Here is a 27619-nt window from a genome sequence, read left to right on the forward strand (position 1 = left end):
TTAGAAAAAGTCCGATTTTGTGTCAAAATGCCTATATTAGAACAATACGATATAAAAATCTAATACATATCCTAAATCGCGCTTTCGAGGCAGGAAAAACGCTAGTTGAATTTCCTCCATCAATATAGTAGAATAGATATAAAAACTGTCCCATTTTTTCCCCAGTGTCATAACGCAAAAACGATTAACCATAGAAATTTGAAATTTTATGCATGGGTGTACTATGATACCTAGTTGTGTTACTGCAATCAAGCAGTATCGAAGGTACTCCTTTACCCGGTTTACATGTCCACTCTCTTATCCGGTTTACATGTCCACTCCCTTACCCCGGTTTGACCTTTATTTTCGCAGTCGTTGACTACATACTTTCAATTACAGAAGACTTTTAATTGATGAACATATTCAAGTTTTGGAAGTATCAAACATTAAAAAATAATAATTAATTTTCGGCAAATAACGAAATTTAACTTTTGATGCAGTCCCTAGGTTCCTATACTTATATTTGGAAACATTTTATATTAGTTAGGAAAATTTCGGGACGAACAAAATCGACCGTGATACTTAATTTAAAAATCTGCAATTTTTGTGTCATTTTCAACTTGCCTTCGAAGGCCGGTTAATTAAGTTAGAATAATTGGAGGAAATCAACGAAGTGCAGCACAATCATGTGCCTAATTTAATAGTTAAATGATGTGCAGCAGAAAAAAGTTCTAAATTTAATAAGCCATACAAGGAAGTCAATGTGGTGTCCATATCAGATTTTTCATAACAGAAGAAATTTGGAATTAAACCACTTAATTTATTTTTGCTTCGATATTTATTCTACTAAAGATTGTATTTCAAACCCATAATTTTAATTTAATGCTTTGGAACTGCAAATGTCTTGAATACGTATATGCTGCAAGAGAATTAATATTTGGTCTTTGAGCAAACCATATATTATGACAGTGGTTAAAATCAATTCTCTCTGAGCACGATGCGCTAGAGTTTTATTTAATACTTGATAACTGTGGAACTTAGTTCTTATATAATGCAGAAAAGGTTTCAAAATGACAATAGTTAGATTTGAAGCCACAGTTAATCTGTAAAAGCAGGCATTGTATAGGATACTAGGCAATACCAACGAGTTCAAAAAAAATTTACCTGAACTTTATTTTGCAAAATATTTTTCGTGTATACGTACTTCCGTTGCAAAAATGTCTTAAAAGACTCGAATATTCATGTATTGGCATTTTTAACTTTGTCAAAAATCAGTTTTATAAAAATTACAAAATCGAGGTTTTTGTATGTTCCTTCGGTTTCTACACTTACTATGGCATTTTTAGTTCAAAGTAACGTTAGCCGAGAAAGGTTATTAGAATCCAATTAATTTTTCGCGCAGAAGGGCTCTTAGCCTCGAAACGGCATTTAGCGTCGAATAAATATAGATGGCTGTATCACTTTTCAAATTGTTGCCATCAACTTTTATCGCCTTTTATTATACATAAAGAAACTAAATAATGAGGAACTGCATAAATGTGTGTATGTTTCTCGCATTGCGAAAATCAACGATACCCATGGCCATGAAATTTTGAATAATACAATCCTCCGCCTGAATATAGGTAACTGGAAGCCCAAGTCTTTAATTTAGAGTTTGTTTTATTAACTATTTCCTATATTTTAAATTTAACAAATTTTTTATTAACAAACTCAACGATTTCAAAGCGAGAAGTGGCAACACACTGTACGGAATAAAAATATTTTTGTCTTCAGCGCGCGAGACTTTCTAGCGGAAATTGTAAAGTTATGCTGTTTTTAAATATTTTTAGCCCAAAGGGAAGTTGGCCAAATGTTCTCGAAATATGTATATATGTGTAAATGAATAAAACGCACCTTTGGGCATAATATTAAATATCAAAACTTTCATTTTTTTATTATTTTTTCATTTTTCTCAAACTTTGATAATTTTAAGAAAATACTCACAACAGAGAATAAAATCCTTTGGGATAAGTACTTATGATTGAAGAGTCTTTTTAATGGCATCAAAACCTTCATTGCGCTGATACTGTCACCGTTAATTTTGCAACTTTGTAAAACTTTTACGGTTGATTCAATCGATCTGTCTCTATCTTCATACCATGCCATATTCATTATTGAGAATATTTCTTCGAATGATACCGATGTGCTCGGCATACTGAATGCATGTATGTATTCTATTTTTGAGCAAGATTGGACAATGAAATGTTTCGTTTAAATGATCGAAAAGCTGTATCAATATTTACAAATCTTTATTTTTCCTGTTTCATGATTGGCTGACCAAAAAGCTTTTATAATCACTACTCCACCAGGAAAGTTGATTTATATTTATTGTATTACTTATGACTGCTTCTTTCGTTTTTTTCACTTGAAACTTCAGTTTCATACCACGTTAATTCAATGTCCTTTACACAAATAAAAGATTCTTTTCCACCAAAGGCAAGTAATTTATGACATACAAATGGAATTATTTTCAAACGTTAAGAAAACGAAATTAATATTCTCATGAAATTTTATTTCTTTGGATACGTGCCAATTCTGAAACTGACAGTGTTTTCTAGACTCTAGAGCACGAGTTCTATAACTGTCTGTGAATAACACATACCTCTTTTTCAAAAAAAAATTAGTTTGTTCAACACACTTCAAACAATATGTAAAGGAATGTACTCAATTAATGTATAAACATCAGTAACCTTTCTCTAAAAAACTGATATTTATTTATCTTGTTGCTTACAAATGCAAATATTTCTCTCTTCAATTTGTATATCATGAAAATATATGATTACGTATTAAAATAGTTTATTTAAAGAAATAGTAATGATAAATAAAATATATATTTATTACGTATAGTGATCCAAAAGTCGCGAAACTAAAATTCTTAAAAAGCGTTTAAATTAAAAAAAAATATTAGTAACAAATTGATTCATCGAATAGCAACATTATCATGTTACAGGAAGTATAAGGTATTTTCTCTTTCTTTTCGGCATGCCTTCGTAGTATAACAGGAAACATACTCGACGCACATTCGAAAGGTCTAAGGTTCGGTTTCTGGGGAGGGCATTGCACATTTTCATGCGTTCTGCTTCAAAAACTTCTAGTGACCCTACAAGAGGCAACCTGAAACTAAGTCTCCGTTTAAAAGGGGAGAGTATATGAGGAATTTTCTCCATCGTTTCCGTATGTCTTCCTATTGTAGCACATTTTTTACGTCTCCTGCTTCAAAAAACTTTATGACTCTACATCACTTGAAATTTCACATGTAATTCGAGTTTATTTGATGCAAGATAGAGATGAGCGTTTCCAGGTAGAATAACATTTTATGACTGAGCATCGCTTTCCAATGCACTAATAGGAAAATGTGTTGAAGTTTTTAAAAAGACTTTCCCGAACCATGTGTTCGTAAATTATTCGCAATACAATGATTTATAGCTTTGTAACCTGATTTCTAAGTTATCTCTGCCCTTCTTTATTGAGTTCTAACAAAATAGGAGAAATCAAGAACAAAATGCTGTAATCATCAACATAATATGTGAGACAAATGGCATCGTAATCAAATTTATGCATTGCAACGTAATGCTCAATCATAAAAATTCTTTCTGCTTGGTAAAAAAAAACCTATATCCATATTGCTCCGAACAAACGGTTTTTAAAGCTCACAACATAAATTGCAAATGATATATTATTTGTTGTTCTGTAAGAGATTTGTCATAATATCCATTACGTATTTTAATAATTCTTGAAAATTGATGTAAGCGATTTGGGGTCATCCTGTATAGCAAAACTGGCATAGTAAATGAATAAAAAAAATACACTTCACCAGTAGCAAGGTAAAATGAAGCATCATTTCCGTTATAAAACCATTAATGCCCAGTTAAAGATTTCTAAAAGAATCCATCCGCATACGTAATTGAAGCGCAGTAAATTGCTACAACAGTCAGCCTGTTATCTGTCTATCGTGCTTAAAAAATTAATCCATCTCTCTTATGGGGCCTTTAGTTTATTATCACTTCTGCCTATCAGAATTAGAATTGAGTGACCTAATCAGCCGTCTCCGTTTCCAAGAGAAACTGTAATACCATTTTCCCACCTATGCTTTTGCGCATAACACGAAAAACTTTTCTGGCAAAATGTTTCAGAAAAGAAATGCTTAACGCTTTTGACATTAACGTAAACAGAAATGTAATTATTGGCTAACCAATTAAGGACATTAGAGCATGCATTCGCATTCACAACAACTTATTTGTGATATTGTATTCGAGATGTACATTAGATTTCGGTTTAATGAAACGCTTAGGTAGTTTGACTGCGTTTCGCATATCTTATTGAAAAGATTCAATAGTGAAAATTGTCTTTCCCTTTTTTGCGTTTTAAGGGTGAGACAAAGGATTTTTTCCTTTAACTTTTAATATTCCTTCACTTCGTAGCATCATCAATCATCGCTGCTGTAAAAAATAGCATTGTAAAAAAAAGTTGAGAGCCTTTTGAAAGTGAAAAATAGTCATGAAAACAATTTAAGTAAGATTTAGTTGAATGCGTTGGAGAAGGGAAATAGGTTTTGTACTCAGTACAATAGGTATGTATATTTACTTGAGCTTAAAATAAATTATAGTATGAAGTTATCGCAGATTGTTCGTTTTACGTCTACAAGGTTTGGACGAAAAGTAATGGCAGCAGTACATTTATAGTCTGTCAATGTAATTGTCAGCCATGCCCATCACTTTCAGTCAAATTACTGAAGGCATCACAGCTGTTTTGGCTTTATACAAAGGAATTTACACAACGATCTAAAGTTTTATTAACAACATTCTTTTTTATTTCCGTCGTATGTGAGAAGAAATAGCATTAGGTGTTTTCTTACATTTACAATCGGCTTTCTGGTAGCTATATAAAGACGTATTAGGCAAAATTAGGCAACTTATTTTATGTAAATTTTGTAGAAAACTATCGATTTCGTAGGCGTCAGGTAAATGTCCCAAATTTTCAGAAGCAAAGCAGTTCTACAAGATGAGAGGAGTGACGACTGGATTTACATTAAAAGTAATGGGGGGAGCAAAGCAAACGTTAACGAATTCTAAAAACATTAGTAAGAATTGGATTGGAATTAAAGTCATTGTGAATAAAAAAACTTCAATCAGTCCAATACACCAAGTCAAGAATCGTCATGTTGCAGAACCAAAGTCAAAACTATGATTAATTATTCAACTATAATTAATTATTGATGTTTTTTGTGTGTGTCTTCTCTTTGGCCATAAGATTAGTCTTGCTTAATGAAAAATTTTAATACTCTTTTAGTTTCGCCGATATATCTCAAACCATACTGACAAGACATGCTGCAAATTCTTCAAGAAACAAAGTCACAGACAGAATCTTTAAGAAATCAGCAAATACCTTTACTGAAAAGTGACAAAATAACTTGAAAATTGATAAAAAGTTGCTGGAAAGTACATCTACAGAAGTGTATTTACAGTTTTATTGAAACGTTGTAACTTCTCACGAGAAAGCTATATTTCTCATAAAGAATTCGCTTACGAGAAATCTTTGAAACTCTCACTATTTAATTTGAAAGGTGAGTGAGTGTGTGAATGTGCCGCTGAGATGGCCTCCGACCACGGAGATGAACCAAACGGAATTGTATACAATCTCAAAGCAGAAATCTACTATCTGTCGAAACGTGGTCAAATCAATAATAATTATAATAATAATCTAGTAATATGCAAATGATGCCAAAATTTTCAGCAGCATAGTTATTTTACCTGCGAATTCTATAGTACAAGCATTATGTTGCAAGATAACTTGTGTGCTGATGCCTACTGCCATTAGGCATCCATATTGGTGATTCTACAAACTCCATTACAAAATACAAGTAAAATCATTAAACTTACTAAACGGGATACTAGAGATGCACGTTGCAAAATATACAATAAGGTACAATTTGAATTGCGAATATAACGTAATGTGATATAAATACATGAAATATACATACGCTCAAAAATGCAAAATATTGTTGTGATATGCAGTCGAAACCAATTCGTTACGAACAATACCTAAGAAGAGATTTGCATATATTATCTCCTATGTACTGTACTGCTTACTATTCCAATAGAATGTCTTCTTCTACAGAAACTAATTATTACTAAATAATACTAGTTTTTCCAAATGATCCAGTTCCCAGGGAACTACATTTTACTTTACTTGCTAGTAAAGAATAAAACGTAAGCGTTAAAGCTGTATTTCGCTAATATTTACTGATGCATAAAGACTTATGCTAAAATTCTTAATCGCAAGAAGTGGGAAGGGAAAGTGTACATATCATGTAGTAATAAATATATTATTACGTTTGTACGGGTTCGTGGATTTGGAGTGACTGATGTCAACAAAGTATCAAAACAAAATTTATTTGCCAGTATTACTGAGGACAGTTCCAAAATCACGTTTACAGTCTTCCAAAAATTACGGCAAACACGCTGAAACAATCAGCAACACAGACTTCAGGCTATCAGGCTATAAACGGCGAAGACAGTTTTACAGAAAAGCACTAGAGTACAGCTCCCGACTTGTCTCATTCGTTCTCGGAACTCAAAGCACACTCGAGATTCTCCACGCTACAGCCCGTGATGCACTCGATAGCCTCAACGATGCACATTCTCGATGCACCAGCTCACAATACCCTGCTACTCGGCGTACAGACAAGGTTTATATAGCTTTTGACCTGTCTTCGAGAACACTCTGAGCGAAATCGGTAAGAATTCGTTCTAGAATGTTCTCCATCCGTCTGGGGCATATAGCCAATTTTGTAGAGAAATGTCGTCAGATGGACGATTTCGCGCCAAATATGGCAAACTTACCAACCCTAGCTATTTTCTGGCAACCCTAAACCTTCTTTGCGGGGAAGCTATCTCACCGCAGCTGGGCATTTCGTAACAATACATACAACGTATTACAGTAATATAGCTATGAAATCAATAACAGCTGCAGTCATGTGCATAAGCATCTGAATCCACTTACATGCGTTTGAAGCGCTACAAAGGTTCACATATATGCATTGTGGCAAGTTATATACAAAAGAGAAATGAAACCAATTCGCTAAATGTAGGGAATGAAACTTAAATACTGCAAAATAATATTCTGTACTTACTACACATCTATGTGATACTAACGCTGCTTGCTTTTCTAATGAAATTGCGTGCGTAATTGTTACGAAATGCCCAGCTGCGGTGAGATAGCTTTTCTGCGAATCGGTGTTAAGGTTTCCAGATTTGGCGCAAAATCACCCACTTGGCAACAATTTTGGCGATATGACATAGACGGAGCGAGAACTTTCTAGAAGGCATTCTTAGCGTTTTCCTCGGAAATGTTCTCAAAGGTAGGTTAAAGCTAGATACACCCTGCCTATATACGCAGACTGAAGAGTATTTTGAATTCAACAATGTAGTAATGTCTTGAGTTCATAGATTAGCTTCAGAACGATGGACAGAGTTGAGAGTTGTACTTTAGTGCTTTGTCGTGAAGCTGTCTTAATCTTTATAGCTTAAAGGCTGGTGCTGTTGATTGTTTCAGCGTGTTTATCATAGTTTTTCTATGTCTGTAAATGTGTCTTTGGAACTCTCCTGTGTAATACTGGAGAATAAATTGTTTTTTGATTCTTCATCACGTATTATCATCAATTACTTACTCGAAATCTAGGAACCCGTAAAACGTACTAATATGTCTAATTCGTCTAGCTCCGCATTTATGTGGCATAGCCATCAGCTCAGATATTGTATACACGGATGTTTGGAAGCTTTTCACAATAAATCGTTCGGAGGTTCAAAAATGTGTTTTCCCAAATTTTAAATCAAAAACTAAATCAAAATAAAACCCACTTGTAAAATCAGCAAATATTGCCAACTTGGCTACAAAAATTGTCGCAAAGTTTCGCAAAAAGCCTATTTGCACATATCACGTGCTCTACTTGAGGTATTTTTACAATTCAAACGTTCTCGGAGTCTTAATCTAAAGATCTACGGTTTTGTATTGGAAATAGGGAGTTATTTTAAACAAAATATACGGTCACAAAAATGTTTGAATAAAAAGTAAACCTTAAAAGTATCATCATAAAACGAAACAGATAAATAAATAAGTAAAACCATTCCCATTATATTATAACAATCCAATCAAATAAATTTAAATACTTACAGAAATTTGCAATAATATGAAATGCAAGAGTATAGTTTGCGAACTATTTTTTTCCCTTCCAAATCTGTACATTTTTTTCTTTCCATTTTATTAAATTAAACATTTACGATTTCATACCTAAACTTCAGAGCGGAATGCGTTTCGGAGATCAGATCTTATATTTGCATCATTTCTAAAAAGAAGATTCAAGTGGCCATAAGCGGCCGAGCGGTAAAATTGCAGAACAGTGGTAGTTTCGACCTGGGTTCGGGTTCATGTGAAAGAGCTAGCTGCATGAGCGTTTCCGTGTTTTCCCCCATGAGTAATGTGTATATGAGCTAGTTTCCCTCAGTTCCTTCGCGAAAGCATGCCTTCAGGCAGATAGGCTAATATGCTCTGCCATAATCAGCTAAATCAAACGAAGCAAACTAAAGTGTAAATTTATTAACTGTTCTTTGATGTTCCAAGATCTATAAAGTTAATTCTCGAATATACATTTCAAATTTACAATCCATTCATGAAATTCCAATTAAAAAAATAACACTGCGTAATTTAAGACCTCTTATATAACTAATTGTTTTAAGCGACAGTAAAACAGAATATAATACAAGTGTTTTGTAAGTAATGTTAGTTTAACTAGCGAGGAATTATTCTGCAGATATCTTTTACTAACTCCAAAAGCATTGCGATGAATTTTTTAGAAAAGCAAATCGATTGTTTCTGTTTTACGGTTTTTTTTTTTTTTTTTTTTTTTAACCTTCAACTTCGTAACTGCTGCTAGGAGACTACTAAAGCACAAAGTGCTAAGGAATCTCTCCTCTTTCATATTTAAAGCTTTTGCCTTCATGTAGACGAAAAAAAAGAACAACTCATTGAATCTGTTTAAATCCCTAGACAACGTTAATCATTTAGAAAGTCTCTGCAAGAAGTCTGTGTCATTGTGCTGAAGTACTGCAAAGTGATTATTTTGTGAAAGATGTATGCTTGTTATAAAATACTTGTTATGTGTTAATGCTTGTTAAATACTAGTTAAATGTTAATACTTGTTATAAAAAAATATGTAATGATTTTAATATTTATAGTTTCTTTTTCTTTGGCAAGATCCTTGCTTCTAAAAGAAATCCGAATATCAACTTATTATGAACTATAAACTGTATATCATACGGATTTGTCTAAAATAACTTCTCATATTGAAAACTGGAATTAAAAAGGAGAAATAGAGAGTTGCTTTGTAGACTACCATTTTACACCTTACAAAGGCAAATCAAACAAATCAACATCTTAAGTGGGCCAAATCGTCGTCAGTGTACAGTAGTGTAAGTCTTGGAAGATAAAAAAATTCATTCTTAATGACATGTTTCAAAAGTGAGTAAACGCATAAAATCTTATCCAATACTGTCGTTCTTTCAGAAGTAGAAGAAACGTAGGGAAATAACATTCTAGTTTCTTTCCTGGCGTTTGGCATTTTTCCATGCAACCAGCTTTCGAATGTCATATTGGAAACATATTGCTTGCACATGAACAATGTTTTTTACGCTGTTAGGTAGCATCCTTTCTCCCTGGGTGTGTATACGCTGACTTACTATTTTACAATGACAGTAGCGCTCTGGAGGAACAAAAACAAACAAAACAAAACCTGGCCGTTCTTGATCCCGACGGAAGATCGTCTTTACAGTCGGACCGAGGGGAACTGACGTAAGTTCTAGAGCCGAGTAGCTCGGCTGGTCGGAGTATCATGGATAATAAATGGCCTAGGTGAAGGGCAGTCCGTGTAGTAGTGGTGGAGACACTTTAACGACCAGCCAAATCTCCAGGTTAACACAGTGTCTATAGTTTGCCTCTCCTAGACTGGTCACTGAGACCCGAGGTGAAACAATATGACTTATTCGGTATTGGATGAAAAGGAGAGCCTAGTGTCCCGGTTAAACCCTTAAGGCTTAAGAGAGAAGAATTCTTATAATTAAAAGTCTGCTCGTTGGGATTGAGGCTCGTATGGCGTAGCAAGCGAGTGATTAAAATATGTCTTTTTAAGGTTTCTGCGGATAATGCCCTTCCCTTTTGCCTAATGCCTTAGTTCCATTCTGTTTTTATTTAGTGTATTTTCTCTTGAAAACTGCACTCGAAGCCTTAAAGATTCTGCGTAGCACAGACTGGAAACCGCCCCCATAGAGAAACTTGGCAAGATGTAACCCAGTAATTCCTTGCTTCTTATGAAATCGAAACTAGTATTTTGGAATTGAGAAGCATATTTAAAAATTAATACTACTGTCTATCGTAAACTTTTATCTGCTTGCATTTCATCACACTTCAAATTCTATCATTCTACTAAACAGAAGCTAGCTTCATTTTATTCTTCCGTGTTACGTCTCCAAATTTGCTCCTCCAAGCTTTCTCTTGATCTAGAACTCAACTGTTGATCAGCTGCAATTAATAGAGATTTTCACACATATTATTGGCAATGCAATTTATAATAAATTCCCTTTCGACATAGAAAAGAGCATTCCTCTATTTGTAAGGCGATTATAAGAACTCAGTACTTTCTTTTCATTGATTAGCTATAAAATTGCTCGTATTTTACAGAAGTATATCGCATTCTGTCTTTGCATAGTTTTTTATTCTTTTCATTGATTAGCTATAAAATTGCTCGTATTTTACAGAAGTATATCGCATTCTGTCTTTGCATAGTTTTTTATTCTACCAAACAAATTCGCAGTTCCAAAGTTAAAACGCCTATTCATAAATAAACATCTGGAGTATACACAGTATTCCACGCTAGTATACACATTGGGAAACTGAAAGAATCTTGAAATTTTGCATTAAGGAATATGGGACATATGTTAGGGAAGATGAAGCCTTTAACCCTCTGTTACCCAAAATTGCTGGTTAAATCCCAATTTCGTTGCAGCTACATTTATTCAAAAAAACATCATCAGTTGGAGAATTAAATTACTTAGAGGCGATTTCCATTAATAAAGATGTCTCAATTCTCATTACTGATCCCAGTTCTACTGCGCCTTCCCAACTGTTAAGAAAATTACCTCATATTTGTTTTCACTTTTTGTCAATAAATGGCACCAGTGGCTTTGTTTCTGATCCTTACATGGCATATTCTCGAATTCTTTTCTGTTTTTATCGCATTAACACGTGCTTCATCTTCGTCATTTTCATTCCTGCAGCTGAAGGATGTTTTATTGAGCTTCAAAACTGTTCCTGGAAATTCGACCAGTTTTGAAGCTGGAAATTTATGCAGGTACATCTTACACTGATTCTTGTTGCTGTAGCAGGCTTAACATTTTTCTTTTGCGTGTTATTTTAGTTAAGAAATGTCAATTTAACTTATACGTACAAACGAGAAGATCAAATTCAGAGATTTTCCATTAGAAATGTTTCCTTAACATATGTTTTGACCAATGCATACAATATTTTGTACGCATTACAAAATAAGGATTGAAACTAACAGTTTCAATCCTTATTTTGAGTCCAACCGAAAGGTTACTAACCGAAAACTATAATGGTTATTTGGAAACTGAAACTTATTAAGTGATATTTTTATGGTAGCTAAAATGTAGGTAAAAAATGTCTCCATAAGATCGAATAAAAGGAAAATTTCTTATTAGGTATATTGTTAAAATATTTTACGTTCTGCCTTGAGATATTGAAATGAAAACATGTTTTCACTTTATGCTTTCTTTTTTTGATAAATATATAAAATAAATATATAAAACGTTATGCGGATAAATTATAAAATGGTTAAAAATACCTGAGTGTCAGGTAAAGGAGATTGTTTCCAGGCCAAGGAAAAGCCTCTCTCACTATGCTAGTGATTTGATTTTCTGATACATCCAATTGGAGAAGCTTGTGCATGTAGTAGAACGCTCCAGACTCCAGAGCTCGTATTCTAAAACGGAACGCAGTCATATAAAATTCATATATATATATATATATATATATTCATTTTTTAAAATATATATATTAAATAAATGCAAAGTGAAAAGCAGTTGAAAAGTTAATCCATTCCCGCTCTGAAAGAGAAACAAGAAGTGTTAATAATGAAACATTAAAATAAATAATAAGTTTATAATTAATCCCATATTCACTTCGCAATAAACCATATGCAAAAACTAAAAGTCAGAAGTACAGTGCTGGTACAGTGAAACTGGAGGCTATATATATATATTGTGATACTATATATATATCAAGTTCGCTGAAGTGGTGCACTCACCTAATTATCCAGTTTAAAATTCTTTATCTGTCCTTTATTTTCGCAATTGTTGGTAGTAGTTATATACTAATTAAATTTAAATTAAATTAAATTTAAATGCCTAAAATATTCATGTTTTAGAAATGTGAAATTAAAAAAGAAATATATTGGAGAAATAACAAAATCTAACTTTTAATGCGGTCTTGTGATTCCTATACTTATACTTGGAAAAGTTTAATACTCGTTACAAAAAAAATAAAAATTCAAGATGTTTGTCTCCCGTATGGAAAACTTGACCAGGTTCTAAATTACTTACTTTTTGTCTCTCTCTATTTATATATGTATATGTGTGTGTGTGTACTTTTGGTACTGTCATTTACAATAGACAAGGGACGTAGATATTATAGCAGTTCCATATACAAAATTTCAACTTTCTGCGCAAATCGTTTTTGAGTTATGTGAGATACATTCATACGTACGGCTGTCGACAAAAAATTCCTTTAGAATCCCTTTATTTTAAGTCAATCAGTTTTGAAAAAAAGAGCACTTTATTCTGTCTGTAAGTAAAGACGTCAAGCAAAATATCGCCCAAATGGGGTTCTACTCGTAGAACGATGAAAAAGTATAATTTTGTTACAATATGATTCTCGAAATTGTGTGCGGTTGCAATACTGCCTTTATTTCTTACAAAGAAATAAAAATGAAAACATAAATATTGATCATTTTATGAATGCTATCAAGATTTCATTAAATTCGTATGAAATATGAAACAAATTAAAATCAGTTTCGAAATTCAAATTTCGGGCTTTGAGATGCGCAGGTTCGGTTGAAGAAGAATAGGTGTTCAAAATTCGGTAGTTGCGCCGATTTTTTACAATGTGAAGATCATAGATAATACATATTCTTCAATATTTAATAATACAAGTAATAAGTTATAAACAACCTAGTAAACGTTATTTCAAATCGTGCAAAAAATGTCAATTATAAATGCCAAACGCTTATGCAATAAAATTAAGAATTCACTGGAATTACATCTTTTAGGAATCGCTTTCCATTATTTGAGTGCCCGTTTTTCACAGGAAGTGGATCTTTGCCAGCATCGAAATAGAACTTTTGTTAAAATACTCATGAGATCATCTTTCTTTTAAATTTTGACAAAGAACTACAAACTAAGAGACGAACGTTTTGAACTGAGCACTGCGTTCTTAAAAAACAGTGAAAAGCATTCCAAGAAAACGTGAGAAGCCTTCAGAAACCCTTGTAACTTGAAATAGTAAGACCTTTACGTGAAGAGGAAAAATAATACTCTTTGTTAACACTAATCTAAAATAAAAATTTATTCTTGAAATCACTTGAATGCTTAAAATCTTCTTCCTGCGTCACAAGATATTTATCAGGAAATGAAATGCAAGGAAATTATAACTACATGAAATTATACTAGATAATTTTCTATTTTGAAATAACTAAAATTATTGGGTCATATAAAAAGTCTTCGCGGTTTTTGTCACTAGATGGTGTTGATGCCTATATATACGAGAACACTCACCTGATTGTCTCAAACAAACATGTGCTTAAAATATGGCATTCAACTTCCATTGTTTGTGAAGATAATTTTTTAATTCGCCGCTCATGTAAAAGGCGAGCGACGAATTATAAATTTATATTGATTTTATATTGATTTGAAAATGAGTGAAATATTTGAAGAAATAAGCTATGTGATGCTTGTTTACTTTAAAAAAAGGTAAAAATGCTGCAAAATCACGCCGAAAAATTTGTGAAGTTTACGGTGAGATTGCTGTGAGCGAATAGAGGACTCAGGAGTAGTTTCCGTTCCGTAAGTTTCGATGCCAAAGATGCAGCTTGCTCTATTCGAATACTGACGAAATAATCAAATCACCATGTACTGTACACAATTCGACCGTTTGAACAAAGCAATCCAGAAAGAGCGACTAGAATTGTCCAACAGAAAGTGAGTTGCGTTCCATCATAACAATGCGCGGCCACACACATTTTCGATGACTGGGAACAACTTGATTGGGAAGTTTTGATGCATCCATTATATAGCCCGGACCTTGCACCGTCTGACTACCATTTGTTTTGGTCTCTGCAAAACTCTCTTGATGGTAAAAAACTGGCCGACCAAATTGCCGCTCAAAATCACTTGCCAAGTTTTTCGACGATAATCCACAGAAGTTCTACACCTATGAAATTATAAAGCTACCCGAAAAATGGCAAAAGATCATAGATAATAATAGTCAATATGTACTTGATAAAAATTGATTTTCAATAAAGAAACGTTTTGTTCAAAAAAGTACCAAAAATGTACCAGCTTAACTTGAGTTTGGGCAGATATTGCTCTTGATGGTCTGATTGATCTCCTATTCTTCCCAAGCTGAAACGGTGACTACAGTGCACTATAAGTATCACATCCTTACTCAGTGTTTACCCATTTCTCACCACTTGATGCCATTTTTAAAAAGGACAGGTGACAGCGGGGCCGGACACCCGGACGGCTTACAATGACTATTCGGGTGCTGTCCGGACCCTGCAACTATCTACAGCTGAAGCCTCCCGGTGCTTCACATTTATAGTATCGGAAGTCCATTGAAACCAGCAAATATATTTTACATGGCCATACAGCAGCATGAGGAAACAAATTAGTTTAGATTTCTGACATATACATTTGGTATCTGACATTCCTGTTACATTAATGTAAAGCTCACTATAGCAAAGTGACATACACATTGATACAATACTCCAGTACGCGAAGACTCTAACACATAAATACTGATACAGTAAAGACACTAACACATAGACTTACTAACTAAGATAAACTGATTAACTCTAGCATATAAATGAAGACACTGTCACACACACAATGATACAGTATAGTGTAATACGCTTATGCACGTATGCTTGTACAAAAAATGTACCAAAAATGTACACGTAAACACCACGTATATTAGTTATTACTCGTGGTAACATACGAGTGCTATTATTCTGCAATCTTTTACCGCAGTTCTGAGGCTTCTAGGAGCACTCAAGCATGTGTGAGACGTGTCACAGGAGTTCACAAAGATGTCGCTTTACACCAATTCAAACAGATAGTGGTGCGCTTATACACTTATACCCTTAGGTGCAATACACAAAGACACATATGCAGTATACAGAGGCGCTAATACGTAAGTACAGTATCCATGGATATAACACATATATGCAAAGACATCACAATATTAAAACATGATACTGAAGCTTCTTATACACGTTGAGAAACATAATACACATGAGTGCTATGGCTCAAATAATACTATCTGTACATGCCACTACACGTAGAGGCAACATGCATTTATATACAGTTCACAGTTCGAGTAGACACTGCCGTGCTTATACATCTTCTCGAACTGTGAACTGTATATAAGTGCATGTTGCCTCTACGTGTACAGTAAAAAAGGACATTAAAACGAATGTTTTTTTCGGTAAAAGAGTCTTAAAAAAGGACAATAAAACTGTTGTATACCAGAGGTATCTATATTGCCCAATACTTACAAACATTGCTTCGTATAGAATGGCCATCTAGATAACTAGGCTGGAATAACATACAATATGTACTGAACCTTCTTAAAAGGCCAATTCTTGTCATTAAACCATGATATTGGTAGAATATTTCTAGCAGAGGTCCCCACATCCTTCATTAATGTAAATCCATCGAAGACCATTTTTATAATCAAAAATCTGTATTTAGTGTTTTTAATTATTTATTGGGCATTTATTTTGCACTTCTCTAAGGTATTATCTTTGAGAAGCTTTAAAATTCTTAATGGATGCGAATAAATACTAAAATCTCAAATCAGTGACAATCTCAGATTACTTTTTGTACATTTACTGAGTTACTTCCCTTTTGCTCAGTAGACTGAATAAACAAGTAACGTGCTTGACTCTGCACTGAACTACAATATGCTTTAAACATTTTATAAATAATCTCATTAAGAAAATTTAACTTCATAGTTGTTATTTCAAACTTCCCAGATTATTTACTGTCATTGTTTACATGACATCAAGCAATTACTACTAACGTAAAAAGACGAAAAGACACTATTACTACTAAAGTAATGAGAAGAATGATACTCACTTGTTCCCTTTGAGTGTAAGGGACCTCAGGTTTGGAGGTGGATGCTTGAACCATTGTTCTGGTATTCTTGACAAATCATTGAAAGACAAATCTAAGTACGTCAACACTTGTAAGTCTCCAATCATTTGCCACTGCAATCCATTTACAAGATGGCACCTTCTCATAGAAAGCGACTCCAAGTACCTTTCTTGGCCAAAAAACGCAGAAATGCCAGCACGAGTGAAATGACTGATATTTGTGAAAGATACCTAAAACATAGGCTTATATCAAAACGCATTACAAAGATACGATCACAAATTTTAAAGTATTAAACATTAAGTATGAATATAAAATAAAGTATGGAATGTTTAAATGAACTTTAAACTATGAAATATTTACATGAACACCTATCGTAAATTAAATCTATCTTAAAATAGCCTCTTCCAAAAGTTTCTGGAATGCTTTAAAAGTTGACCCAAGGGCAGACATGAAATGCTTCAAGAGAGAGTTACAAACATCTCTGCATAGAATAGTCAAATGGTCGCGAGATAATGGCTTCAGGTTTCTACTCAAATGACTGTATGCGTGCATTTTTCTCTCAAAATGATTCCTCATCCTGATCTCGAATTTTATCCTCAAGACGTACTGATTCCTGTAGAAAAGGAGATAAAATTCCTTTTTAGAAGACAAGCTTACTTTATAGTATGAAGTTTTTAGTATGAAGTTATGTAAAGAAGTATGAAGTTTTTGAGCATCTTGGTCAAATACCTCTTGGAGAGCCGATCGCACTTCAAGATTTTTCATTTGAAGAAGCTTCTGTAGTGGAAAAAACAACTGTTGTGTTTCGGTTACACCAGCTTTCTCGGTTTTCACTTCTGAACTTGCTGCGGTTTGTCAAGTTTTGATTTTCTTCTTGAAACAACGTTGCAAGAATTTCATTATGTACATAGAGTCTTTGAGGGCCTTAAAGTCATTGAAAGATCCTACTTATAGTTCACATCCCATTATTACCAGAATTCTGCAGCTTTATCAGGTTTTAAAATATCTAGAGTATCAGATTCTGTACTCCTGGACCCCCTAGCCATGCTAACGTGAAGGAGAATAATCTATTGGATATCACAGGTAAGGCTGCTACTATGACCAGCCTTCAGGTCCCACCGGCAGGTATCAGGGCGTTAATCAAACTTAACGTTATCAATAAATGGTAGATGCGCTGGGAGGATCAAGCAAAGAATAAGTTAGGAAGTGTTAAACTCACGACTGAGTTTTGGCCGTCTATGCTAAATACTGTGTCTACGAGAGGAACAGTCCCGCCATAGTGTCTGGTGGCTGGAGAACACTATAGCAACAGGGTTAGTAAATTTCAAATAGGGGCGAACCAAGGGTTGCTTTATTGTTATTTTGTTTTTGGTTACTGCTGGCTGGGGGGGGAAGACTTTATCATTCGTCTTTAAGACACCCCTACGGAAAATGGTTCAAGGCTCGTTTCTACGGCAACAGGCAGCTGCAGACTAACTGGCGAGAGCTTTTCTTATAATAGACAGACTGTAGAAGGGAAGAAATACTTTTAACTCGTTTGAGAATCGGTCTCTGCCGCCTGACTCATAAGCATCTTCTGAAAAGCGAGAGGAATCCACTTCGTGTAAACTAAAATGCAGTTCTGATAATTCATTATAATTTATTGGAATGTCTTTGTTTTAAATATTTTCACCTAAAACATTTTAATTGTTTCTAATTAGATTTAGAAAACTTAATAGGAAAACAACCCCATCATAAAGTGTTCTAGGTTTTAAAAGATTTTAGCTTTCATCAGAAATTCTAATCTGTTTTTATTCTCATTTTTATCCGGCCTAAACTATATTGTAACTTCACTTGTGCAGTATTTTAAAATACTTTTAAATGTTCAACCATAGTTTTAAACCATCGGTTTGTCGCAAATAACGACGTAAGATTTTGCACCAGAAATTGCAATAAAAACCAACAAAGACTCTGATCTGTTAATTAGATGCAATAACAATGATGTCATTTATTCAAGTCCATTTAACAATGGACTAAATTTTACAGTCCATTGTTAAATTAATTGATAATTTAGACTTATTTTCGTAAATGTTTGTTTACTAAAATCAAAACTTCAATCACGTGCACCTTTAACTAATAATTATGTCTTTTAATAAAATATTACCTTTTTTATAATAATTATAATTTTTCCTATCATTCTAGTAGCATTTCACGTTAAATATTACAATATTTTTCACATGTGAAATATTTTTAAGGTATCACAATTTGATCTTTTTTAGGTAGAAAAAAATTCTTACGTAATCGGCTTCTCAAAAGTCTTATGAGAAGTATCATTATTGATAAGATGTCAAAAATAAAATCAATTCTTGAAGATAACCTTCCACAAACACCTTAGATAAAATTACAATTTTCTAATCTATCATTGTTCTAAAAAGGGAGTATTAAATTACACTAAAGGAAGAATTATGAGCGTTATCTTGGTATAAGAGAACATAAATAATTTCTTTCTCCAATCATCGTATAATTCAAAATCGTAAAAAACAACCTTATATTTAGCGTAGGTATAATGAAACACTCAATCGATTTCGAGAGCAGCTAAAGGTCCCTCCTCATCAGGAGAAAGAAATACATAGAAAGAAGAAAATAGGAATCCCAGAAACACGTGGTGCTTATCAGCACTGCACGTGGTTATAACTAGATTTTTAATCAGAGTTGCACTGGCCGCCTACTTTTGATTGTCACATTAGCGTGTTTCTCTTCTAGTCATCGTATAATTATTTCTTTGCTGCAAGCACCATACATTCTGCCTTTAGTTATATCGCTTTTATTAAATAAGAATTACAAGGAGACTGCAGATCTTTTTGAAAGACACACAAGAAAATAAACAAGTTTCATAAAGACACGCAAGAAAATAATAGAAAGACACACAAGAAAATAATCAAGTTTATAACCAGATAAAATTATACAGGAAATAGTATCTACTCAAAGATTACAGCTCAAAAAAATGCCTTAATTAACATACTCAAAATTTATCACTCTGCAAAATGACTTATTTAGCGTACTAAAAAGTTTTAAATCTATAAAAGGATTTAATTAACCTACTCAAAAATTATAAATTTTCAAAGTGACTTAATTACATGTAGAGACATTAGGTTATTCCGAAGCAGGAGAGATGAAAAATGAGCAATGCCCTCACCGGGACTCGAACAACGGACCTCTCGAATACGCGCCGGGAGTGCTGACCACTGCACCACAAAGGCATGCTAAGAAGGTAAAAGAAATACCTTATATACTCCTCCTTTTAAATGAAGACACCGGGAATTAGGGGACCCAATCGCCAAATCCTAGTGGTGGGGAATCACCATCCACCACTTTTTTAGTTCGGGTGCCACTGTAGAGACATTAATTTATTTCGAAGCAGGAGATAGGAAAAATAAGCAATGCCCTTGCCGGGACCCGAAACACAGACCTCTCGAATACGTACCGAGGGTACTGACCACTACACTACAAAGGCATGCTAAGAAGGCGGGAGAAATACCTTATAAACATACTCAAAAATTTTAGTATTTGTAAGCAGTTCTGACATGTACTTGGGGGGCCCTGAGTTCAAATCCCGGCGACGGAATTGCGGATTTCTTCAGTTTTCTAACGTCGGAAGAAATCTTATGATTCTACAATTTAATTAGCCTACTGAAAAATTTTAAATCTACAAAACGACTTAACCTGTTCAAAAATTATAACTCTACAAAATAACTTTATTTACCAACTCAAAAGTTACAATCTCACAATGTGACTTAATTAACATCGAAATCAAACAGAAATTACTAATAAATTAAAACTAAGGTATGATATTGGGCCGAAATTTATTACTATTATTTTAGTAACAATAATCGTTAACCTTGAGGCAGCTCACATCCTTATATTATTAAATCTATTATTCTTGTTTTAATAGCACTCAAATTAAACATTTCCGTACTTTATAACTTTTAATCGTTAAGCAACTTCACGAAATGATTTTTATATGCCATTCATTACTTTGTATTGTCAAACAAGTTATAAAATTCAAGAGTTGACATATCAAGATAGAGAAGAAACACGCCTAAGTAAAACATAAAATTTGTCAAAGATTAGGCGTAGATTTTCGTCAAGACTCTATCGATTTTGAGGTAAAAAGGCATACGTTCCACTTCATCAGGAGCAAAGAAATGTGCAAAGATGGGAAAGCTACAGTTATATTTATTCTTGAAAGGAGAAAATCGAACGAGAATGTAGTACCATCTGTCAGCAGAAATAATTATGAAAATTGAAACATTAAGTTAATAGAATTTTAAAAGCTTTAAGAAGGACTTTATTGGTATTAAAGTCAATAACGAAACAAGGTAAACCATTGTAAATGTTAAAAGCTTCAAAAAAATCCAATTCACCATTACACGAAGCTTTTTGGATAATTTTTGCAGACCTCCAGCTGTGATTAAATTTCCGACTATGATTAGCTATCGAAGACTTATTAAATTCGCCTTTTAATTCGCCATAAAATTCACGTTCCTTTATCCGAAACTTTAATGCTCTTTTAGTTTGACGATAAATCTTTGCTTTCTAATGAAATTATTTATTTGCGATCAGTTACAATTGACCGAGGATTTTCTCATTTATAAAGCCTTTAAAAAATTTTTCCTCTTGCCGTCAAAGAAGACATTTCTCTATTAAAATTAACATTAATAATCTTGTGCTCCCATTTCATCCTTCTAACAGTTACAAAATTGCAAAGATTATCCAGAAGCGCAATTTGGAAGTCATTATCTCGTCATCAATAAAATGAATGGCCCGATTCTTATAGATTTTGTTTCTGACTTAATTCTTGGAGAATTTATAGTATATCTTATCAGTGTGGTTTGAGATATATCGGTCAAAGAGTGTTCAAGTTTCGCATCAAGGAACGCAAATCTTTTGTACGAAAAAGCGGAATTAACAAGTCTTTGATAGCTAATCAAAGTTGAAAATTTAATTATAGTTTGACTTTGGATCTGTAACATTTTCGAAAAAGCTTCTTCCATTGGTGAATCGGGGTTTATTGAAGCTTTTTGCATTTACAAAGACTTATCTTGTTTACTTTAATGGTTTTAATTCTAATCCATTCCTTCCGAAGGTTTTAAAATTCTATTAACTTCATTTTTCAATTTTAGTTACTATTTCTGATGACAGATAGCACTGCTTTCTCTATCGTTTTACTCCTTTTGGGTAAAAATATATCCTTGGTTTTCCTTTTTTTCAGATTTCTTTGCTTCTGATGAAGAGCGACTTGCACCTGCTTGCCCTCGAGATTGATAGAGCCGGTAGTAAAATCTACACAAAACGCAATGTTATTGATTTGCTAATTTCAGGTCGACAGACATTTACGTAACATATTTACCAGATCCTGATACCTGATCTCGTTACATTTATATTTTTAGTACTTACTGTCTTTTCACTTTGACAACAAAATTCATTCACATTTCAAAAGTAACTAAATCATAATGTGTTTTACCTGAATATCTTTTACAATAACTTTATAGAATAGATTGCTTGGAAGGTAGTCAATATCCGATTGGATAAGTTCAAATTTCTTTATAGTCTCTCCGCAAAAAGTCTTCATCAATATCTCTGTCAGACGAGGAAGACCTATTTCTCCCCGACATAAAACATTCACTTCTCCGTTTGGTGTGACACATTTACAAGGAGCAATATTGTTCTCTTCAGGACACTGCGCTTGAACCCAGGCAAAGAATATTAAAGTGAAAAACACTGAGATCATCATACTGAGCCTGAAAAAAAATATCTATCATTTCAAATGAAATTACCAGTATTTATTAAATATACATAATAAATTATTTCATGACTCTCTGTAACTTATCCTAATCTTATTCAGAATTAATTATTGATGAAATTTCTTATCGCAGAAATTCTCAGTACTTACTATGATTTTAATTTCACTTTCAGGTTTTATATACTTTTATTATCTTTGTAAGTTAACCTACCAAAGGTGTTCGAAATTCTTGCCTTATTTAACGTTCATTATTCCTTAGATGACTCCCACTAAGTGCATCCCAGTAAGCGTATCTCATACATTTCCGTGTATTATAAAGCTCACTTTAAAATACGTATTTATCAATTCAAGTGTACACGACACATGAACATCTCGATTACCTAAGAGTGGGCAATTTTTCAAACGTTTTTATACAACTTGCTGCCTCCAACAGTGACGGAGAATGCCAGAATAGAAACTATAAATTATATATAAAACGTTTCTACAACGCAATAACTTATTCACTGTTTGTATTTGAGTTTAACTTTATTGCATTAACCTTTCTACAATGAAAGAGCTTATGCATCCCTCAATAGCTCTGATAGTTCCTTTGATAGGACCGGCTTTGAGCTTAGATAACACAGGCAGCCACCTATGATGTCAGATTTTAGAAGAGTGCCAGTTAAGTTGTTTACATCAATGACAAAAAAAGAACATATTTTGGCTTAAACTGATAATATATTTAATACATACAGAGCATAAAATGTACTAATCGCTTGGGGCATGGAAAACGCTGTAGCCGGGCCTGACTTCCAAGCAGCTGTTTTGATAAAATTTGCAGGTTTATTTTCCCTCTTTGTAAAATGAATACCAGCCAAATTTTTTAAAAACGTCTTCCCTTCTCTTAACCAATCACATTACTGTGCTTTGCTATAATTAAATTACCCAATAAAATAAACAAAATTTATTTTCAGAACTCATGATTAGTAGTTTAAAGCCGAAAATTCCTGCATTAGTGACCGTATTGTAAACGAGTTTTAGATTTTACGAAGTACTTTCAGTGATATCGAAGCATTTACTATTGCACTCATCGCATTTCTAAAATTCCAGTTAAAATTAGGTTTATTTTATGATTACACTATAAGATATTTCTTCCGCCTTCCTAGCGTGCCTTCGGGGTGTAGTGGTTCTGCACGCTGGGCCTGTATTCCAGAGGTCCGCGGTTCAATTCCCGGCGAAGACGTTGCTAATTTTTCAATTCTCCGACTTTTCCTAAAAACATCTAATATCTCTACAGTGGCGCCCGAACTAAAATGGATGATGATTCTCTACACCCAGGATTTTGCGACTGGGTCCACTAAAAAACCCCAGTCGCTCTTTAAAAGGGGAGTAAATAAGGTATTTCTCCCGCCTTCCTAGCGTGCCTTCGTGGTGTAGTGGTTCTGCACGTTAGGCTGGTATTCCAGAGGTCCGCGGTTCGATTCCCGGCAAAGGCAGTGCTAATTTTCCAATTCTCCTGCTTCTAAAAATATACCTAATGCCTCTACAACGCTATTAATTTATAAAATAATGCGTAATAGTCCAAAGGAATCCAAACTACGTATGAGATTTATTACTTCAATCAAAAATTCCAAAATCATTTAGCGATTTCGCCATTAAGTATATAGACAGAGAGAGGGGTCATGGATCCCAAACAATCGGGTCTCGAACAATTTCCAGAAAGATAGATATCTTGGATTACGAAAGATATCTCCGTATTTGAATTCATAGGCTAGTATCATATGTATTGCCAATTAGCAAAGACATCTATTACCTATGGGCAAAGTTTTATGTTTCAATATTTGTACATGTGAAATTTATGTTTCATAACTTAATCAGAAAAGTTAGATCTAAAGGATAAGGATAAGGATAAGGATAAGGAACGGGGGACGTGGTCACTATGCCTCTACCATACGGTTAATTAGTATAGCACCACGTCCACCATGATTTAGAGAACCATGATCTAGAGATCCACGTTTGTCCACCATGATCTAGAGAACCCTTAGGACAACACTAATTCAAATACGTGAGTACATAATTGAAAATGAATGATTGATTACAAACAATTGTGGTATACTTTGGCAGTAAAATTGTTGCATTTGTGTAAATAAAAAGTTACGATACATTTAACATGTAGTTAAGAAATGATATGTGTTATTGCATAAGGCTTCTAACTAGTGATATATCATTAAACTTAACACTTGACACAGCCCGAGGATAAACTCTTAAAAAGAAGTCAAACATATAACTATAGAGAGATTATAATATGATAAAAATACGGTTCAGTACGATAAAAATCCAGTATAGGATGACAAAAATGCAGTCGTTTACAGCAGATTACAATAATGATGAATACAAAGGTATGGACTAATATGTTTGCGGTAAAATACATTGAAAATATTATGCCAGTTAAAAATAGATGTGCATATGACATAATACATTTTAAACAGTTGTAGTATACCTTGGCAATAAGGAATTGTTGCATTTGTGTAAATAACAGATTACGATACATTTAACATAATGCAATGTAAATACCAAGTCATATATATTATTACATAAGACTTCTAATAAGTGATATATGATTATACTTAATACATGATACATCAAGAGGATAAACTCCTGAAAAGAAGTCAAACATATAGTTATAGAGAGGTTATGGGTTGATAAAAATACAGTACAGTATGATAAAAATGCGGTATAGGATGATAAAAATACAGTAGTTTATAGCAGATTACAATAATGATGAATACATAGATATAGACTAATATGTTTGCAGTAAATTACATTGAAAATATTATGCCAGTTAAAAATAAATGTACATATGACATGATACAGTTTAGAATAATTTAAATATATAGATGTCTAAATTCATAGACTAAAATAGATGTAAATGATACAGTTTAGAATAGTTTAAAATGCACATTATAAATCCATTAATTAATGAATAAATGATGGATAGAAGCAATGCAAGGCAGTATATAAATACTATGTTGAATTTAATTGCATATGTATTGATGATATTTTGTTGCAAAATATTTTAGACATTTGTATGAAATGCCTAATAAGTAATATTAATACAAAAGATGTAGTAAGACTGTATGATACAATAAGTAAATACATATGAGTATACTATAGAATATTATAACATATTATATATATTAGGTAATGAAGTTATTATATATATTAGGTAATAGCTGTGCAGAAGTCATATATGCCGATTCTTATGGAGCTTATATGCAGAATAAAGTTCTATGATGGTTGACATAAATCCAAGTTTAAGGAAGAGAGCTTGTCAATGAAACACTCTAATGTGCAAATTAAGTGACGTGGCTTTATCAAGTATTTGGAAAAGGCTTGCCGATTGGTGCTGGGAAAAGGAATGTGCAGTTCTGCTGTCAAAGGACAAGTTGTGACGTAATGATCGGGTGTACCGACCTCCCCGCAGCTACATATGTCAGTATTACTAATGTCGTACCTTGCATAATATTAAGAAAAAGGCCCATGTCAGGTAATGTAACGAACTATAGATGGAGGAGAAATGTTTCGTTCTGTGTTGACGTACGAGAAATGGTAGTACATACGTCTGCCGTTCAGGCTATTCTCCCATTCGTTTTACCATTGACTTAAGGCCTGACTTCGTAATGTCTTCTTGAGCCACTGTAAGTTTATTTGTACGTCAGCATGTCCGGAGGCATCATCTTCAGCTAAACTATCAGCTGTGTCATTCCCTAATAGGCCAGCTTGAGCTTTAACTCATTGTAGTTTTATTTGATGTGGCATTTGCTCTCGTAGATCTCTTTGAATACCTTGTATTGGGAGTGAAGGATATTCAGGATTACCATAAAAAATGAGGCCTTCAGTTATTGCCACTGACATGAGAGTCATTCTAGACATAAGCGAGAGTACTCCTACAAGTCCTACTGCTGCTTTCATGTACCAGTAATTTACGATTTAAAAAAAGGTACTATTGCTAATGTAGTCGCAGCATTCAGAAGACTAAACGTTGCTGTCGTGTAGGAATAACGGGTAACTTTCCATTTAAATACTCTTCCCGTGTGTAAGAAAATCCAATAGCTACTGATCCCATGTGAATAAGTCGAAGAGAAAAACTAGTAAATAACAGTAACCATATCTGCATTCTCAAGTTTCCAGGTCCTCCATGCAGATTTTAAAACTCTTCATGTTATCATATCGAAGCACATCCATAAACATTTCTTTCTTTGTGATGTCAGATCTTTTCGGTATCGTATCCAAGACATACAATCTCACCAACAATAATGTTAAAGTGAGGGAACATGGGACTAGGAGCATCACAGGCAAGTAACCATATTTATCGTAAACTTGGCCTCCCACAAGAGATCCGGTAGGTGTAGCCATAATAGCAAAGAGTTCCAAAATGGCAAATCGAACATTTCTGGATCTTTTATCCGTAATATCAGACATGTAACTGTATGTTGAAGATATGTTGTTGAAGTTAGATCTAAAAGAAATGTCTTGCCATTCGGTAAAGTTTAAGATTCTTTCAAATTTAGTCAACAAATTCGACTATTTAAAAATATATATTATCATTGCCCGGAAAGAAATAGTTTTAGCTTCTATGTTTCAATATGTGCACATTCGACAAAACATAATATGCATTTTAATTTAGGTTAAAATAACACGCAGAATAATGATTATTAGAGAAGTCAAACAACTGGAATTAGCGTTATATTTATAAATGTTGCACTCTGGCGCTTTAGCAGCTGAGGAAGGTGGTTCTGTAGTTAAATCATTGAAATTTTACAACAAACATTTATAAATGCGGAACATTTACAAATATAATGCGGAATTTTGCTATTTGACTTCTCCAATAATCATAATATACACTTTTGGTCAAAACGTTAGCAAGACATTCAAAACCGCATATATTACGGCCACCAAATATACCACATAATATATAATACCTACTAGCTGAAATGCATACTTGCCAACATCGAGGCAAGTTCGCCTGATTGACAATTTAATTGCCCGAGGCAATTTGATTGCTTGTTGGGGCAGTAGTTTCCATTCCTGTAGTAAAGCATATCGGAGTTCGTGGAGAGGGTGCCTCGCGGCAACTGCGATCTGTTATCCTTCGTCCCAACATGCCCCACACATGTTCTTCGGGATTCAGGTCCGGTGGTCTAATAGGTCAGGCAAATGTGGAATGCTTTCTTTTCCAGATAACTCAGACCACTCTAGCTCTATGCGGTCGACATTAACGTCCATAAATATTGCAGCAATACCCATTATAGTGATAAAAGGACACACGAAATGGTGTAGA

At 33.7% G+C, this 27619-nt stretch overlaps 1 protein-coding gene across 3 annotated transcripts in view; it reads right to left on the reverse strand.

The window, feature by feature from the left end:
• Positions 1-27619, reverse strand: part of LOC118202405 (uncharacterized) — a 46919-nt gene that overhangs the window by 7590 nt on the left and 11710 nt on the right. For all 3 annotated transcript variants that reach the window (XM_085813386.1, XM_085813385.1, XM_085813387.1), the window contains exons 2-4: positions 22021-22297; positions 16500-16747; positions 11930-12067 (exon numbers count right to left, since the gene is read on the reverse strand). In XM_085813386.1, the coding sequence (XP_085669512.1) occupies positions 11930-12067; positions 16500-16747; positions 22021-22290 (656 nt within the window). In that variant the 5' untranslated portion in view covers positions 22291-22297. The remainder of the gene's footprint in view (positions 1-11929; positions 12068-16499; positions 16748-22020; positions 22298-27619) is intronic.

This window comes from Stegodyphus dumicola, chromosome 3, assembly GCF_044657685.1.
Source record: "Stegodyphus dumicola isolate Sdum_Otavi_A_Nest chromosome 3, ASM4465768v1".
Classification (NCBI taxonomy): Eukaryota; Metazoa; Arthropoda; class Arachnida; order Araneae; family Eresidae; genus Stegodyphus; species Stegodyphus dumicola.